Genomic DNA, 16,977 nt, shown 5'->3' with positions numbered 1-16,977 from the left:
AACCTGCCTGACCTGCGAGAGACTCATCCCCCCGGTCAATGGGCAGAGCTGATGTCTGTTCTCTCTGGGGGAGGGTTAGATCCCTAATAAATGTTCAATTTCTAAATCCTCTTCAGGGATTCACAAATTGAGGGCCATGCAGCTGAAACTGTACCTGCTTAAGCAATGTATGTGCATCATCTCAGACCTGGCCTGCCCCAGGCCCCCTGAATCCTCTGGGCGGCCCTGGAATGTCTCACTATAAAACACTGGAAAGCTGTAAAAATGTTGGAGGCTACTATATACTGGCATTGATCTATGTGCAGACCTCTCATGGACATCACTGGTTTTGTGCAAAAATTTAGGATAGAATGTTAAAGACTTTTTTTTTTAAGAGAGAAATACTTTAGTGCACTCTTTTGTACACAAAGTGTACTCATTTCCCTGAGACCCAGAAGTGTAACAGATACTGTAGATCAGATACAGCAGGGGTCAGCAACCTTTCAGAAGTGGTGTGCCGAGTCTTCATTTATTCACTCTAATTTAAGGTTTCGCATGCCAGCAATACATGTTAACATTTTTAGAAGGTCTCTTTCTATAAGTCTATAATATATAACTAAACTATTGCTGTATGTAAAGTAAATAAGGTTTTTAAAATGTTTAAGAAGCTTCATTTAAAATTAATTTAAAATGCAGATCCACCCCCCGCCCCGGACCGGTGGCCAGGACCAAGGCAGTGTTAGTGCCTCCGAAAATCGGCTTGTGTGCCGCCTTCGGCACATGTGCCATAGGTTGCCTACCCTACCCCTGAGATACAGTATCTAAACTGTGCTTAGTGCAGTTTGTGAAGGAAAGAGGGGTAAAGGTGCTTTAAGGTTTGAGTTATGTCTCCTGCGTCTCACTGCTTACTAGCTGCAGACCTAGTGCTCAGAATTAAGGAATGTTCTCAGGGCTAGCTACATAACTCTATACTAGTTTTCAGTGGTCTGCTAAATGCTTGAGACATGCCACCTTTTCACTTAGCTATATCCTGAATAGCAGGGTCGCCCAGAGGATTCAGGGGACCTGGGGCAAAGCAATTTAGGGGGCCCCTTCCATAAATTAAAGTTGCAATACTACAGTAATATGTATTTGGAAATGTAAAAAATAACCAGTGAAATACATTCAAAAATTAATTTGTAATAATTTGAAAAAACACTAAATACATTATTTAAAAACATCACATGCTTTAATGGTATGTATACATTTGCAATTACATAATGGGCTGTTGCTGGGTGATGGTGATGGTTGGGATGGGGTTGGGGAGGTTCCCGGCCCCTCCCTTAAAATGCTTCTTACCCCCTCTCCCAGAGCCTCAGCGCACCACATCCAGGACGCTGGGGGATGGGATGGGGGAGGACGGAGGCGGGGGGAGCCTCCGACATACTTGGGGTCTGTGGGGCCCCCGGGGCCAGGGGCAAATTGCCCCCCCCGGGCGGCCCGGGTGAATAGTGGTGACTGGGAATGGGGCGGGGAGTGTAGCAGATACCAATTTGAGGTGAGTATTCTCTTGGCCAGATTCTACTGGGTTTATGGTGCTTTGTGCTATGGACTCGAGCAAAGTGGCTGGTGAATAACCAAGAAGCTGGTTAATAATTATTCTCTAAATTCAGCTTTCTTCTTTCTCTCTCTCTGAATTATCACTAATTCAAAACAGTAGTGTGCAAGTTGACTGGATAATGGTAATAGCATAATCTCTTGTTATAACATTGTAAACCTTACTACCTGATTTTTAGATTAAACACTTACTATACATAATACAATCAATCCCTGATGTTAGAACCTGGTTATGCTGCTGCTGTAGAGGACTCGTCACCCAGCAGCTGCGGGCCACCATGTGGGCTCGGCCGGGCTGCTGGCCACGGGGCCAATGGGTGTGGGTGGTAGGGTGACCAGATGTCCCGATTTTATAGGGAAAGTCGCGATTTTGGGATCTTTTTCTTATATAGGCTCCTATTACACCCCACCCCCATCCCGATTTTTCACACTTGATGTCTGGTCACCCTAGTGGGTGGAATCTCGGGAGTCACGTCCCAGGGATCTGCCCCACTCCCCAGCTCTGCTCCAGCTCTGAGCTGTCTCCACTGCCTGGGACCTGTGGGGCCCCACCTGCCTCCTCAGGGAAAGAATCACCTGGGACTGGTGCAGAGCCTGGGCCAGTCTCAGCCAGTCACAGGGGAAGGGGTGGGGTGGAGGCTGAGTTGGGTCCTGCCAGGCATGTGGGTCCTGAGGGAGCCTGGCCCGAGTAGGCCCTGCTCCTTCTCCAGCCTGGCTGATTGCACCCCCAAGGGGCCGGAGTTATCCTGCCCCAGGACCAGCTCTGGCTGAGCTGCCGACTCAGCCTGGCAGACACAGTCACCTCCCATCAGGGCCGGCTATTGTGGCTGGGGGTTAGGGTTGGGAGAGTAGGTCTCTAGTGGGTCTGGGCAGGGGTGCTGTGCAGTGGGGGTTGGGGAGATCTGTGTGTGTTGGGGAGCTGTGCAGTGGGGGAGATGTGCATGTGTCGGGGTGCTGAGAAGTGTGGGGGGTCTGTGCGGGGCACTGTGCAGTTATGGCAGTGGGGCGGTGGGGGACACTGGGCAGTGAGGGAATCTGTGGGGGGGGCTCTGGGCGGGGAGGTGCAGGGCACTGTGAAGTTGTGGGAGGGCTGTGGGGGGTCTCCAGCTAGGGGATTCTGTGCCGTGAGAGGATCTGTGAGGGAGTTCTGAGTGGGTGGGGGAGTGGGCAGTGGGAGGGCACTGGGCATGCGTTTTGTGGGGGTCTCTGGTTGGTGTGGCACTGGGCGTAGGGAGTCAGAGGGGTGCTGGGCGGGGGGGGTTAACATGCTGCAGCATGGGACTGCCCCGAAGGAGAAGAAGCATGATGGGAGCGCAGGGCCAGGCTGGCCAGTGTGTGTCTGGCAGCTCCCTGTTTGTAAACAGTGCCCTTGTACTGCGCTGGGTGGAACGGGGCTGTCCCTGCCATGCCATGACCCATCTCATCTCCTATTGCCCTCGGCCAGCCCGTCGCTCTGAGGACTCTGCCCCCCTGCCCCACGTCCCCATTTCCCCCATGGGGGATCACAAATATGTTTAGCACCAGGCCCACAAAAGGTTAATCCAGCCGTTTTTGGGGTGCAGGCTCTGGGATGGAGTTGGGGTGCAGGAGATTGCAGGCTATGGGGAGTTTGAATGAGGGGTGTAGGCTCTGACCTGGGGCAGGGGATTGGGGTACAGGAGGGGTTGCGGATATATGGGCTCTGGGAGGGAGTTAGCAACTCAGCACGTTATATAAGAGAAATGAGCTGCAGCGAGTGATTTCATATAGACATAGAAACTGATAAAAGACATTTTTACATATTCAAAATGTGAGAGGCAGAGTTTGAGGGGGGGAGGGGTGTCTGTACAATATTTCACCGCATTCAGTCTCTTGGCTGGAGCAGTAACGTAGCCCTGCGTAGGCCTGCCCAGAGGATTCAGCATCCAGGAGTGGCCTCGGACAGCGTTGGAGCCACTGCGCTGCAGTGCGCCAGGACCGCTCCTGGATGTGGCGTGCTGAGACACAGGGGCTTGGGGGAAGATGGAGGCGGGGGCAGCCTCCGACATACTTGTGGGGGCACCTGTGGAAAATTGCCCCACTTGCCCCCGGGCAGCCCTGGCCCTGGCTCTGCAACACTTGTATAGGATAGAGAGGAGCTGCGGTGATTAAGCTTTGACAGGCTAGGAATTGGAGGCCTGTGCCTTTAAAACCCCTGTCCCAGGAACCCGCCCTCTGCTCCGGGGCTGACATGCAGCCTCCTGTGAGCAGAACGAAAACCTCCTCTGCACCCCCGACACCCCTAGATTAGCGAGCACAGTGGGTGGCTCATCCCACAGGGTCACTGTTCCCCCCCCTCTCCGTCCCTAAACAGGGGTTTTGTACCCGCACGGGGTCTGGCAGCGTCTCCCCCCGGGCTTAACCCCGGCTCCCACCCCCCACCCCTGACTTTTCCCCTTCAACCCCTCTTCTGCCGCTCGCTACAGTAGCTTGAGCCCCCCGGCCAGTAAATTTCTGCCCCTGCTCAGACCCTGACAGCCCCACCCCCGCTGCGCTTTGCCCCCTTAATCCTTTAAACTCCTCCAAAGAGGAGGCAGCAAATCGTAAGCAGAAGTAAGGGCGGAGAGAGGGCAGTGGCTACAGCGAAGGGTACTGGGCATGCTCAGTTCGGTGCGCATGCTCAGTACACCCAAGTAGGGAATTGGGAGCGAGAGCTGTTTGTGTAGGTTCACCGGCAGGGGGCTGAGGCAGAGGCAGCAGCGGCTGTTGTAGGTCAGGAGGGGGGAGGGGGGAAGAAGGCACATGTGCTTTGTAGCTTTCCCCTCCCCTCCCCCCAGCACTCACCTGGAGGAGACACCGAGGGGGCTTCCGGTCCGGTGGGAGACAGGAATCTCTGCAGTGGACCTCACTCACCTTAGCAGCTGCTGGGTCTTTGGTGGTGAGTGTTTGACCCCGTGATTTCCCCATAGGTTTGTAATATTGGGTTGGTTTTGTGGTTTTCGGTGGTGTTGCTGTTTGAGGGTGAGTTTGTGCCTGCCTGCGTCTGTTGATGTTTCAAAACTAAACTCGGGATCATGTAACCCAGGAAGAAAGCCCCGAGCGGGTGCTTAGTGCTGTGAATTCCAGGTGAGAGAGAGAGAGGGAGGTTTGGAGGAGGAAATCAAATACATCAAGAGGGGAGAATGTGAAAGGTCTGCAACACGGCAGGCTGAGACTTTTATCTCTCCCTTCTCCCCCGTGAGAGAGGGGAAACTGAGGCAATGAGTGATCTGATTCCCCTCCCCAAATTATTTTGCAAAGGAGGGGGACGGGAGCTCCTATCCAAACCAGTTCCCTTTCCATCAACTCTGCTTCCCCTGCTGCAAGACCACTGAAGGGGCTGAATATTTCCATTAAACTCTGGCTCCTTCATTTGGCCTGCAACAATAAAATAGACCGGCTTTGGGGGGGAGGAATATCCCCCCCCCAAAGCTGTGTGGACATTAAGGTTTTTTTTTTTTGGCGGGGGCGTGATAATATTCCGGATTGATCAAACACCCAGCTCAGCCTTCTAGCCATTCAGCAGCTCTAGGGCAGGGAAGGAAGGTGCTCTTGGTGCAGAGTGGTCACAAAACAGGGGTGAATTTAGCGGGGGGGGGTCCGGTTGAAATCCCGCCCTATGCAGCCACACAGAATCGCTGGCGGCGCTGGGAGAGGCCAGGAGTGGAAGCACGTGGCCTGGGGGTGGGGGGACATTTGCCCTCAGTCCTGGGCTCTGGGATGGACTAGACTGGGTGGGTGGTGGGTTCAGTCTAGTCTTCCAGCCTGTTGCTCTCGCTGGGGTGTGTGGTTTTCATCTGGCTCCACCGAAAAGATCAAACAAACCCAGTAGAAAAGGGGGTTGAGAGGCGGGAAGGAGTTTGTAAGGGGTTAAAGTGACCCATCAATGAAAGAGTAAAACCAGAGTTTGACTGGGTTTCCCCCTAGCCACCCCTCCTGCAAACACTGGGAAAGGGGCAGCCCCAACCCCCACCGAGGCTATGGTGAGGGGCAGCAGGGGAGGAAGGAAGCCACATGTGATGGCAGTCCCCTCCCCCCCAGCACCCACCACCCCCTCTCCGGCCCCCAAACTCTGTCCCAGAGCCTGCACCCACCCCTCCGCACTCCCTCCCAGAGCCTGCACCCCTCCACCCATCCTGCACCCCACACCGTGCCCCAGTCCGGAGCCTGCACCCAAACTCTGTCCCACTCAGCCCTGGGCAAAGCTCTCCTTGGCTGGCTCCCAGCCCCTCTCAAAGGGTTGCAGCTGTCTGGAAGTGCCTGCCTTCCACACCTTCCTCATTCATACCTCATTCATTCAACAGGTCAATTGATTACAAAGTGGGTGGAAGAACTTGTTCTACTTCTAGCAAAAAGACATTTTTCTTTTACCTTAATTATACTACCTTAGGGGCCAGCTATAACATTACCAAGGTTCAATACAAAGTCATATAAAAGTTATACAAAAATGCATAATGCAGAGATTTATCTTCAACTGCACTGATTGACTGCTGTGTGCAGTAACATAGTGACCCCTGGGTCTTTGAATGAGGCTTTATACTTGGGGGGGGGGAGCGGGTGGGCAAGCGGTGGGTGGGCAAAGAGGCAAGCAGTGAGCCAGCAGGGGTTCTAGGGGCGGGCATGGGGGTTTCTGGCAGGGGAGGGAGAAGGTGAAAGGAGGCAAGTGGTGGGTGGGGCACTGACTAGGAGGGACACAGTAAGCCAGCGGGGGGCTAGGGGGTGAAGAGGGATGTGATGGTGGGGCCGAGCGGGGAGGGGTCGGGTCCTATTTTACTGCTGTGATCTGGTTACCCTTTGTCACCCCCCTCCCCAAACCTTCCTTTTCGGCCCACAGCTGTTTCGGCGGGGTGGCGCTGGGGAAGCAGGATTTGTTTCCGTGGGCCGGGAGGCGCTGGGGGGGGGGGAAGGAGGGCACAATTTTATATTAATAAGGAAATATTTTATAATTTTTAATAAAATAAACATTATTGAAGAAAATCAGTTGTACAACTATCAAAACATGAATTATTTTCCTAATATGAAAGTGAAAATCAGCTAATTAATATATAATTTTGTTGTTATGTATATAGTCATGAAAAGTAAATAATACATGGAAGAAATGAAAGGGTTCTTTTTAAGTGGCTTTTTTTTTAGTCATCCCTGCTGGGGCCCCGTCAAAACTGTTCGAATTGGGCCCCGCACTTCCTAAAGCTGGCCCTGGGCCCGGGAAAACTGCCGCCAGCTCCCGGTGTGTGCGGGGCGGGGGGAGCCCAGCCGGGCTGTGCTGGGGCTGGGACAGAGGCATGTGGGGGGACAGAGGGAGGTGGGAGCCGGAGTGCGGGGGGTAAAACACCCCCAGATGGGGTGAGCCAGCTGCAGTGGTTGCAAAAATAAGGGGGGTGGGGTAGAGGGGCTTTTCCTGCCCCCCCTTCCCAGGATCTCAGCTCCCATTTCCCAGAGCCGTGTCCTTAAAGGCCCAGTGCATGGACAGGGCCCCTCTCCTGTATAAGATGCTACTGAGCTGATAAACGAGACTTGGTCCAGGGAAATATTTACAGCCCCCCACGAAAAAATATCATTGTCACAGGTACTTACTTTTAGTGTTTAAAAGAATCCAGTTCACAGTTTCTATGTTTGTGTAAAGCCGCCCAGCGCTTCATAAATGTGTCTTAGCCAGGGTGCCTGATCCCCTGCGTTTCACTCCTCTTGGAATCCAGTCTGTGCAGTTTCACGCCTTTAAATTAAAGTTCCTTTTAAAAATATTATTTCTATTACTCAGAGCTCTTCATCCTAAACTTCATTAACATTGTGCAGAGGGACATCATTGTGCCATGGAATTCATATTCTTAATAGCAAATAATCATGGGAAATATTAACAGTTGCTCGTAGCTTGACAATCACATCTCAGGGTGACACTGTAACAGTTCCTGTTTCTATTGCACTATTGCAATTTGAGTTCAGTGCTGACTGATTTAAATACATAAATAAATTTTGTTTTTCTTTTATTACCTTGTTGTATCTGAGCCTTTGTGGCGTACTAGCTTCATGCTTTTACAGCTTCCCTTTCCAAAGGATCCATATATCTAGAATGGCTGTACAATCCCGTAACATTCAATGCCATTGTGCACTTAGCTGTACCTTAACGAATCATTTTACTAAAATTTTACTAACCAATCCTAACATTGTAACAAAATTCTCCATCGAATCATACCCCACTCCCTTAATTAATTTACACCTACCAAAATCAATTATGTAACAGACAGAAACAATCAAAGAACCAGACAGAGATCATACAGACAAACAATAGGGAAGTGGGGACAATAGAGACAAAACAATAAAGAAATGAGGATTTCCCAAGCACAACTATTGATAAGTGGTTTGGAATGCTACCAAACTAAGTTTTCTTTAACCGTTTTAAGATCTGTTTTTTTATCTGGTGATAGTGCGGGCTATTAGGACAGGGTCTCCTTTTTAACAGCCTGTACTACATTGATTTAAATGCAATTTAGATGGAATGTGGTGATGTGACTTCCTGCTTCTTAGCTCATGGCTCCTGCTCTCGTAATATAGCTGCAGACAAAGGCCGTAGGCCTCACAATATGGGTACAGGAAAAGGCCTTATCCTTACAGAATCAATCAGTGGAATCCCTCATTCACGGCATCAGGAAGGGAATTGCACTCGATGCAGTAATGGTCACAGGGATGGTAAGAGATACAAGCAATGGTAGCCCCTCTGCCCCATGGGGTAGGAGAGCATGAGGCGCTGAATATTTTTCCTGGAACTGGTTAAACGAGCGTAGGGGTGAGCAGGGGACTAACCCCTCAGGGATCAGAAGCTACAAGGCAAATATCCACAGGCACCCAGGCTGCCCAGGGCCCTGGTCTGATTTACGTGCAGGATTCAGATCTCAGCCACGCTGGTGACCGACAAGAGTCACTGCTGGGTATGGCAGGGGGTGTGGATGGGCCAATGAGATCAGTCTCTGCCTGCGGTTACCAGCTTTGCCCGTTACTTTCGTGTACACTCATTTATTAGGGTTACTCTTCGGGGGGGGGGATTCTGTAATTCTATCAATGTACTGCTTGTGTCACCTGTGTTCTCATAGAGTGCTCTACTTCTCCCTGCTGCAAGTCGGCTCCCAGTGGAGCTATCCTGCAGGACCTACGTTCCCCAGGGCTGGGTTCTTCCAGCCCCAGAATCAGATGTGCGCACGCACCCACACAAAGGACTGGATTAATCAGCAAAAAGAAGAACAGGAGTACTTGTGGCACCTTAGAGACTAACAAATTTATTAGAGCATAAGCTTTCGTGGACTACAGCCCACTTCTTCGGATGCATAAGTGGGCTGTAGTATAAATTTGTTAGTCTCTAAGGTGCCACAAGTACTCCTGTTCTTCTTTTTGCGGATACAGACTAACACGGCTGTTACTCTGAAACCTGGATTAATCAGCACTCCCAATCTGACCCCTTATATATCCCTGGACTCAGCAGGCTGTGTTGAGCAGCACCTCCAAGCTCCCACCCTCATATGCCCCAGGTTCAGCACGTCCCTGTCTCCACTTTCACGTTACAGTCGTTCTGGTAGTAACCCACTTGATGAGCAAACCCCACAGGATTTTTGGGTGCTGCGGGGATCTTTAGTTTATGTACGAGAAGGAGCATTGCTGCAGCACAACTGGGGTAGCCACAAACACCCACGGGCAGTGAGGGGGGTGGGGAGAGGGAGAGCGAAGCAACCAGCTTAACCATGAAAGTTATTTATTGACAGGTAATAACCGTAGGGGAGCCAAACAAAACAGTTATAATATTAAATCTAACTTAATTTTGATTATAAAAGTCAGGTTTAGAAAACTATAACTGATCATACAAGTCAGGGTCAGAAGGCTATACTGAGAGAGAGACAGAGCTGGGTTCTCACCACTGCATGATGCTTGAATCGATAGGGGTTCCCAGGTGATGATGGTAGCTGAGGGTCTGGAGTGCTGGAGACAGGCAGAGCCCTCAGCATGATCAGTCAGGAGAAGATGAAGTCCCAATGGAACTGATGCAGATTTTGGATCCAGGCATCAGAGCACTTACTTGAGCGTGGGTAGGGGGTTTTGTGGGGAAACAACAATGTTTCAAGGGAGATCACTAGATTTGTTTTTGTGTAAACTGATGGCTCAAGGGCATATACCAAAGTTGTTTTGTTCAAGCTAGACAATAGGAACTGATCATTCCTGGTTATGGGTGGTGTTCCTTCCAGGGAGCTCACAATGCAATTAGGCAGCATCAATATTTTGGATACCAATAAAGGATTTATTAAAGCTAATGTTAAAAAAAATGACATAACACACAGGTTAAGAAAAGAGTGTGTGTACATCTGGGTTTAGTGCTCAGATTATCCACAAATACAAAGTTCATTTTAAAAGTCAAAGATAATGAAGTACATAATTAGCAATAACTCAAATTTAGGGGAATAAATTTAACAATACAGTTTAGATATTAGAATCCGAATACTTGGGTAAGTCACTCATGAAAAGTTATACGGAGAGTTGTTTGTCAAAAGCAAATATATCAATAAGCCTAAATTGTCTCTCAGTAATTGAGAATTTGCAGGCGTGGATTCATTAACATCTGGAGCAGAGACTCCCCCATGATGCATTGCTTCCCTGTTTTTCTGGTCCCAGAGTTCAGTGCAGTTCTTGCCTTGGAATCTCTGTTCTCCAGTCTGTATGCTAATGGAGGTGCCGCCCTGTCCCATCTTCTATGTAAATGAGGCTAGGGGAGTTGCCTTAATCCTGTCACCCTTGTCTGGAGGGGTTAAGTGTGTCTCCCATGACCCTTTCATTGCTTTCTTATTAGTCTTTCTTCTGACTTGGTTCAAGCAGAGGCTGGAGTGGGGTGGTGTAGTAGTTCCGGGGTGGGGCTCGTCCCTTCCTGGGGCGCCTGAAAGCCAGGCCGCCCCGCTACAAAGCGAATAACAGTTAGGGCCCCGACCTTTGGGTAGGGGCTAAGCACACAATTGATAGTTCAGGGCTCAGGCCCCTATGCAGGGACTGAGCACACAATTAACAGTTCTGAGCTCAGGCCCCTTGTGCAGGGGCTGAGCACACAATTAACAGTTCTGAGCTCAGGCCCCTTGTGCAGGGGCTGAGCACACAATTAACAGTTCTGAACTCAGGCCCCTTGTGCAGGGGCTGAGCACACAATTAACAGGGAGAGTTTAAAAGTGCCTTGTGGGATTTAGTTGTGCTGGGAGGGCCCTGGCCTGGGTGGTAATGAACTAACTGGGTTTCTTTCCAGCTTGGCAGAGTCCAGAGCATCTGTCTGCAGGGAGAGAGCCTGGGGGGAATCGGGCTGTGACATGCACTCAAGCCCCTTCTGAAACCTTCCCAATCGCCCAGACAGGCTGAGGAATCACATCCAGATTTCACTAAAGATCGTCCCTTCTTCCAGGTGACAGGGAAGGGAAATGGCTGTGATGGAGTCAACTCAGGTAGGGGATTTTCAGGGAACTGCTGGACGGCGGGAGGGAGAGGCAGGGAGGAGACGGTGTGATAAACCTGCTGATTTTCTGAGTAGGAAGGGGCATACCACCATTTGTCAAAGAGGTCATAGCCCTCCTGGGCAGTGCTGGGAACATTTTCCATACTCCCAGTGCTGGAGCCTGAACCCAGTGGACAGAGGCTGCTGTGAAATACGAAGGGAAGCTTTTGGGATTCCTGTCCCTGTCCCTGGCTCAGTGCTCTGCTTCCCATATCAGCCTGTGGCTGGCAAGTGTGTGGTAATTGCTAAATGAGAAGACCCTGCCCTACTCCATCTGCTCCGTGGGGGACAAGGAAGTCTCACCTCTCCTCCCCGCCTCATGAAGACTCCTGGTGCTCTGAGCAGGGTGGGTGTTACTCTGGTCCTCCCAGAGCTTCCAAGAAGTTTTTTTTCTTCTTCCTCTCCTGTGCCTAGTGGGATTGTGGCTGGGGCAGCAGGGGCTGAGTGGGGGTCTCTTGTTGTTTCAGTTGCCGGTGACCTTCGAGGAGGTGGCTGTGTATTTCACCCAGGGGCAGGGAGCTCTGCTGGACCCCAGTCAGAGAGCTCTCTACAGGGACGTCATGCAGGAGAACTATGAGATGGTGACCTCGCTGGGTAAGGGATTCCTGTCCCCTCGGTTATTAGAAGCCATGAGGTCTTCATTTCTGACTCTGGTCAGGTTCTTCCCTGGTCAGTTAGATTGGAGGGGAATGGGTTCCATGATACGCAGCTGCCACGTGAGAGGGACTTTCATTGGGACACAGGTGTCAAAACCTAATGGACATGCGAAATAAAGCCCACCCCTCCAGCATTCGGGGGGCGGGGGGGGGGCAGAAGTCATTCATTGTCCTGTCTGTTCTGTTTCTTACTGATGCACAAAATCCCTCTTCATTTCCCTTCTTGGGAATAGCTCCAGCCCTGGGGAAGACTCTGGACTCTGCAGATTTAGAAATAGGAAGTGGTCTAACTCCAGAGCTGTGTGCGCGTCAGCAAGGCCCAACAGCACATAGATCCTGGGAACTCCTTGTGAGGGCGTAAAAATTCCCCCCACCTCCCCAGACGTCTGCTTCTCCCAAGAGGCCTCAGTGATCATGTTCCCGTGCTGTTGGATTCCATGTTCCCCCAGCAGATCATGGGGAGAGGTACCACTCACAGAATGCCCTTTGTGACAGACACTCTTCCAATCCGCCATGTGCCCCGACCTTGTCTCTTTTCACTCCCTGTGCAGGATTTCCCATTCCCAAACCTGAACTGATCTCCCACCTGGAACGAGGGGAAGAACTGTGGGTCCCGGATCTCCAGGTCTGTGAGGAAAGAGAGATCCTGAGAGGCAATCGCACAGGTGAGGACTGAAACAGAAACCATCTGGTGAATGAAGGAAAAAGTTGAGAATCCCAAAAATATGCTGTGAGTAAGAGCCCTTAGTTCTTCCTCACCTCAACCAGGGCTGTAGTCAACAGGTACCATTCACGGCTTTCCACGCGTCCTGTTAGCTGCAGGAGTTTCCTTCCCAACTTTCCATCCCTGGGAGTGTTTGGGTGGGATCTGGAGGCAAAATCCAGTTGCTCAGTCTTCACTGTGTTAGCATATTGGGTTTTCCCTTGGTGCTATTCCTCTTTCTCCCCAGCACAATGACTCCTGTCTGGATTGTCTGTTTCTCCCAGCAGGTGATGAGACAGTAGATGAGAAGAAGGAGGGGAATCATCATGAGGAAGTTCCTAGGGAAGTGGAACCACAGGGGACCTTTGTGGGAAGAGCTGAAGGGAGTTTATCCCAGTGCTTGGAAGAGGGAGAAGACTGGGGAAATTGGCACAAGTCAGAGAGGCGACTGAAAAACCACCGAAAGAAGAAAGTGGATGAATATATTATATGTGCAGGAGGAGACAAGGATCCCACAGCCCAACAGACCAATCCTAAGGAAGAGAAACCCTATCAGTGCCTCGAATGTGTAAAAGGGTTCATTTTCAGATCACAGCTTGTGACACGTCAGACAATCCATACTGGAGGGAAACCCCTTCAATTCTTAGCCCATGGGGAAAGCTTCAATAACTGCTCAGATCTTAATAACCATGGGAAAAGCCACATGGGAGAGAAACCCTATCAATTCCTCGAATGTGGAAACTGTTTGAATTGGAAGTCAGAATTAATTACACATCAGAAAATCCAGACAAGGGAGAGACCCCATAAGTGCTTGGATTGTGGAAAAAGTTTCATAGAGAGGTCACACCTTATTGAACATAAAGCAATCCACACAGGAGAGAGACCCCACAAGTGCTTGGACTGTGGGAAAAGTTTCATACGGAGGTCAAACCTTATTAGACATCAGGCAATGCACACAGGAGAGAGACCACATAATTGCTTAGACTGTGGGAAAAGTTTCTTTGACAGATTTGCCCTTTCTAAACATCAGGCAATCCACACAGGAGAGAGACCCCACAAGTGCTTGGACTGTGGAAAAAATTTCATATGGAGGTCAAACCTTGTTAAACATCAGGCAATCCACACAGGAGAGAGACCCCACAAGTGCTTGGACTGTGGGAAAACTTTCACACAGAGGTCAAGCCTTGTTAAACATCAGGCAATCCACACAGGAGAGAGACCCCATAAGTGCTTGGACTGTGGGAAAAGTTTCATAGAGAGGTCACACCTTATTAAACATAAAGCAATCCACACAGGAGAGAGACCCCACAAGTGCTTGGACTGTGGGAAAAGTTTCATACAGAGGTCAAACCTTATTAGACATCAGGCAATCCACACAGGAGAGAGACCACATAATTGCTTAGACTGTGGGAAAAGTTTCTTTGACAGATCATCCCTTTCTAAACATCAGGCAATCCACACAGGAGAGAGACCCCACAAGTGCTTGGACTGTGGAAAAAATTTCATATGGAGGTCACACCTTGTTCAACATCAGGCAATCCACACAGGAGAGAGACCCCACAAGTGCTTGGACTGTGGGAAAAGTTTCATAGGGAGGTCACAACTTATTAAACATGAAGCAATCCACACAGGAGAGAGACCCCACAAGTGCTTGGACTGTGGGAAAAGTTTCATACAGAGGTCACACCTTATTAGACATCAGGCAATCCACACAGGAGAGAGATCCCACAAGTGCTTGGACTGTGGGAAAAGTTTCATAGAGAGGTCACACCTTATTAAACATAAAGAAATCCACACAGGAGAGAGACCCCACAAGTGCTTGGACTGTGGGAAAAGTTTCATACAGAGGTCACACCTTATTAGACATCAGACAATCCACACAGGAGAGAAATCCCACAAGTGCTTAGACTGTGGGGAAAGTTTCAGGAACAAATCAGCCCTTTCTAAACATCAAGCAATCCACACAGGAGCTAAACTTCTGTGACACTGAGAGAGAAAGGGTTAAGCAACTTGCATGTAATAGATCCAGTTCAACCTTTAGAGACATGTTAAAAAAGTGTGTCCATGTTAGATAAGTTTACATTTCAAAGCTCAAACTTATGTTAAAGACCTGGAAGAAGATGGTAACTGTAGTAGGCTATAAAAAGCTACAAAGAGTCCTATGGCACCTTATAGACTAACAGATGTATTGGAGCATAAGCTTTTGTGGGTGAATACACACTTTGTCAGATGCATGTGGTGGAAATTTCTAGAGGCAGGTATAAATATGCGGGCAAGAATCTGCCTAGAGATAATGAGGTTAGTTCAATCAGGGAGGATGAGGCCATCTTCTAGCAGTTGAGGTGTGAACACCAAGGGAGGAGAAACTGCTTTTGTAGTTGCCATTCACAGTCTTTGTTTAATCCTGAGCTCATTGTGTCAAATTTGCAAATGAACTGAAGTTCAGCAGTTTCTCTTTGGAGTCTGGTCCTGAAGTTTTTTTGCTGCAGGATCCCTTTTAAATTTGCTATTGTGTGGCCAGGGAGGTTGATGTGTTCTCCTATAGGTTTTTGTATATTGCCATTCCTAATATCTGACTTGTGTCCATTTATTCTTTTACGTAGGATTCTCCAGTTTGGCCGATGTACATAGCAGAGGGGCATTGCTGGCACACGATGGTGTATGTTACATTGATGAACGTACAAGTGAATGAACCGGAGATGTTGTGGCTGATCTGGTTAGGTCCTGTGAAAGTGAAATGAATTATATTAAAGAAATAGAATGAATTAAAGAATGCTGTATGTACCTTTAAGTAGAAATGAGAAATGCTGCAAGCCAGGGGGGCAGAAAAGCAGACATTAACTGCTTAACTTGCCACTTAAGGGCAATTGGTGAAGCATTAGTCTTAGATCGATAAGAGTTAACAAGGAAGTAGGATATGCATATTGTGCTCCATGCATATTGTGCTCCATGCATATTTTACAATTTTGCTCTCTCTGTCCCTTTGTTTAGTTCGCACCCTTTTATCTGTATAAATAAGACTGTTTGAATCTTGCATGGAGGCTCACATTATCTGAATGTATTAGCAGAGCGCTGTGCTAATAAAACAGAGTGGTCTGACAAACTATGAGTCCTGAGTCTAACTTTGACAATTTGGAGGTTCCACCGAGATGGCAACCGTCTTCACTGGGGCTGTGTGATTCCTGACTGTTTTTGTAGGACGACCGTGGTAGCCGGCACCTGGGCATTTGGCCCGAGCGGTCCTCCTCCTGAACGGAAGGGCGCACGACCACAGTGAGGTCTACGCCATTGAACCTGTTGGTTCCCACTCTGTTCTGGTACGGATCCCAGGATCTGACATCAGGAATCTGGTCAGGTAATTATTTCTGTGTTTTGTCCGGACTGAGGACTGTCCTGTCTCTGTGTCTATCTGTCCTCCTGTGGAGTGTTTGAGTCTGGGTGCCATCTCCGTCCGGGGATCGGCCGACCAAGGGGTTCCTGTCCCCGAGGTCTGAGTGAGTGAAATCTGAACAATCGCAGCCGCACCACACCTTGGGTAAAACCCTTGGTGTGAAAGCAAGGGCGACTGAGTCAGTAGCCTGTGGGCTCCTTTTGTGTGTTGCACCGGGCATCACCCTGACGAACCCGAATTTCCTTCTTGTGTGATTGGTGTGTGTAAAGTCCTCCTGTATTGGTAACCAGACGTCTAAGTCGGGACAGTTCCCTAAAGGAACGCCGGCTCAGTTTTAGGAAGGGTCCGGACTCCTGTAAATTTCTGGAAAAATGGTCTAGGCTAACTCAGGGAGATCCCAAAACTCAGTGGCCACTGTTAAAACCTTGGAACAAGGACCGAGTGGACATCTTAAAAAAACAAACTCGGCCAGCCTAAAACTAAATTGGCTAAAGGAGAGGTTAATTGTTTCATGCAGTGGTGGGAAGAGGCAAATCGTAGGTGGACAAAATCAAAACTCGCCTCTCTCAAATATTCAAATAATAAATTAAAAGCTTTATTAAAAGAGTCCTCTCCCACCACCAGACTGAGCGCTCCCCTTCACCCTGTTCTCTGACAAAAAAAACAACAACCCCGGATCGATCCCAATTCCCTTCATACTCCCCTCTCATTGTAAAAAGGATAAAATGCCCCTTGTTCTGTTCCCCTTCGTTGTCTGCCTCAGAAACTGATTCTTTAGTGTTCCATTACCAATTCAGCAAGGAGGGTGGGCTCCTCAACTAGCCCCCACCCTTCCTGGGCCCTTTCCTTAAGCATTTCTTTCAAAATTGTGAAATGACCACAATATCACTCACAAAAACGGTTCATTGGAAAAGCGGGATTGGGCCTAGACAAGCAACAGATAAAGAAACTAAAAAAAACAAACAGGTTGGAAGCCCTAAGGGCATAGTGTCAGGAGTAAGTGAAAGTATGAACCCCTAGAACAATATTTAAAATGGTGAAATCTGAGTGGATAACGGTGTCATTTTGGGAAATAAACAAGTGATTTAAGGAAAGAGAGTGAAAAGTTAACCCTACAGAGGCTGGAGAGAATTAAACAGTTAAACTT

At 49.2% G+C, this 16,977-nt stretch overlaps 1 protein-coding gene across 3 annotated transcripts; it reads left to right on the top strand.

The window, feature by feature from the left end:
- The first annotated feature begins 4,291 nt into the window (after positions 1-4,291).
- Positions 4,292-16,702, top strand: LOC128847511 (zinc finger protein 850-like). 3 transcript variants are annotated; one of them, XM_054046991.1, is made up of 5 exons: positions 4,292-4,471; positions 10,838-10,990; positions 11,548-11,674; positions 12,288-12,401; positions 12,724-16,702. In XM_054046991.1, exons 3-5 carry the CDS (start codon positions 11,641-11,643, stop codon positions 14,421-14,423), a joined length of 1,848 nt encoding a protein of 615 aa, XP_053902966.1. In that variant the 5' UTR covers positions 4,292-4,471; positions 10,838-10,990; positions 11,548-11,640; the 3' UTR covers positions 14,424-16,702. The 3 variants fall into 3 exon arrangements, with proteins under 3 accessions (XP_053902966.1, XP_053902965.1, XP_053902964.1); XM_054046990.1 differs by having other exon boundaries at positions 10,838-11,030; positions 12,727-16,702; XM_054046989.1 differs by having other exon boundaries at positions 10,838-11,030.
- The last annotated feature ends 275 nt before the right edge of the window (positions 16,703-16,977 follow it).

This window comes from Malaclemys terrapin, chromosome 13, assembly GCF_027887155.1.
Source record: "Malaclemys terrapin pileata isolate rMalTer1 chromosome 13, rMalTer1.hap1, whole genome shotgun sequence".
NCBI lineage: Eukaryota > Metazoa > Chordata > Testudines > Emydidae > Malaclemys > Malaclemys terrapin.
The sequence above is the reverse complement of the archived record's forward strand: the minus strand, read 5'-3'. Positions and strand labels throughout refer to the sequence as shown.

Coding starts and splice junctions, on each gene's coding strand:
- LOC128847511 (XM_054046989.1), top strand. CDS start 11,007: ATGGCTGTGATGGAGTCAACTCAG. Junction 11,675..12,287: donor TGAGATGGTGACCTCGCTGG/GTAAGGGATTCC, acceptor CTCCCTGTGCAG/GATTTCCCATTCCCAAACCT. Junction 12,402..12,723: donor CCTGAGAGGCAATCGCACAG/GTGAGGACTGAA, acceptor TGTTTCTCCCAG/CAGGTGATGAGACAGTAGAT.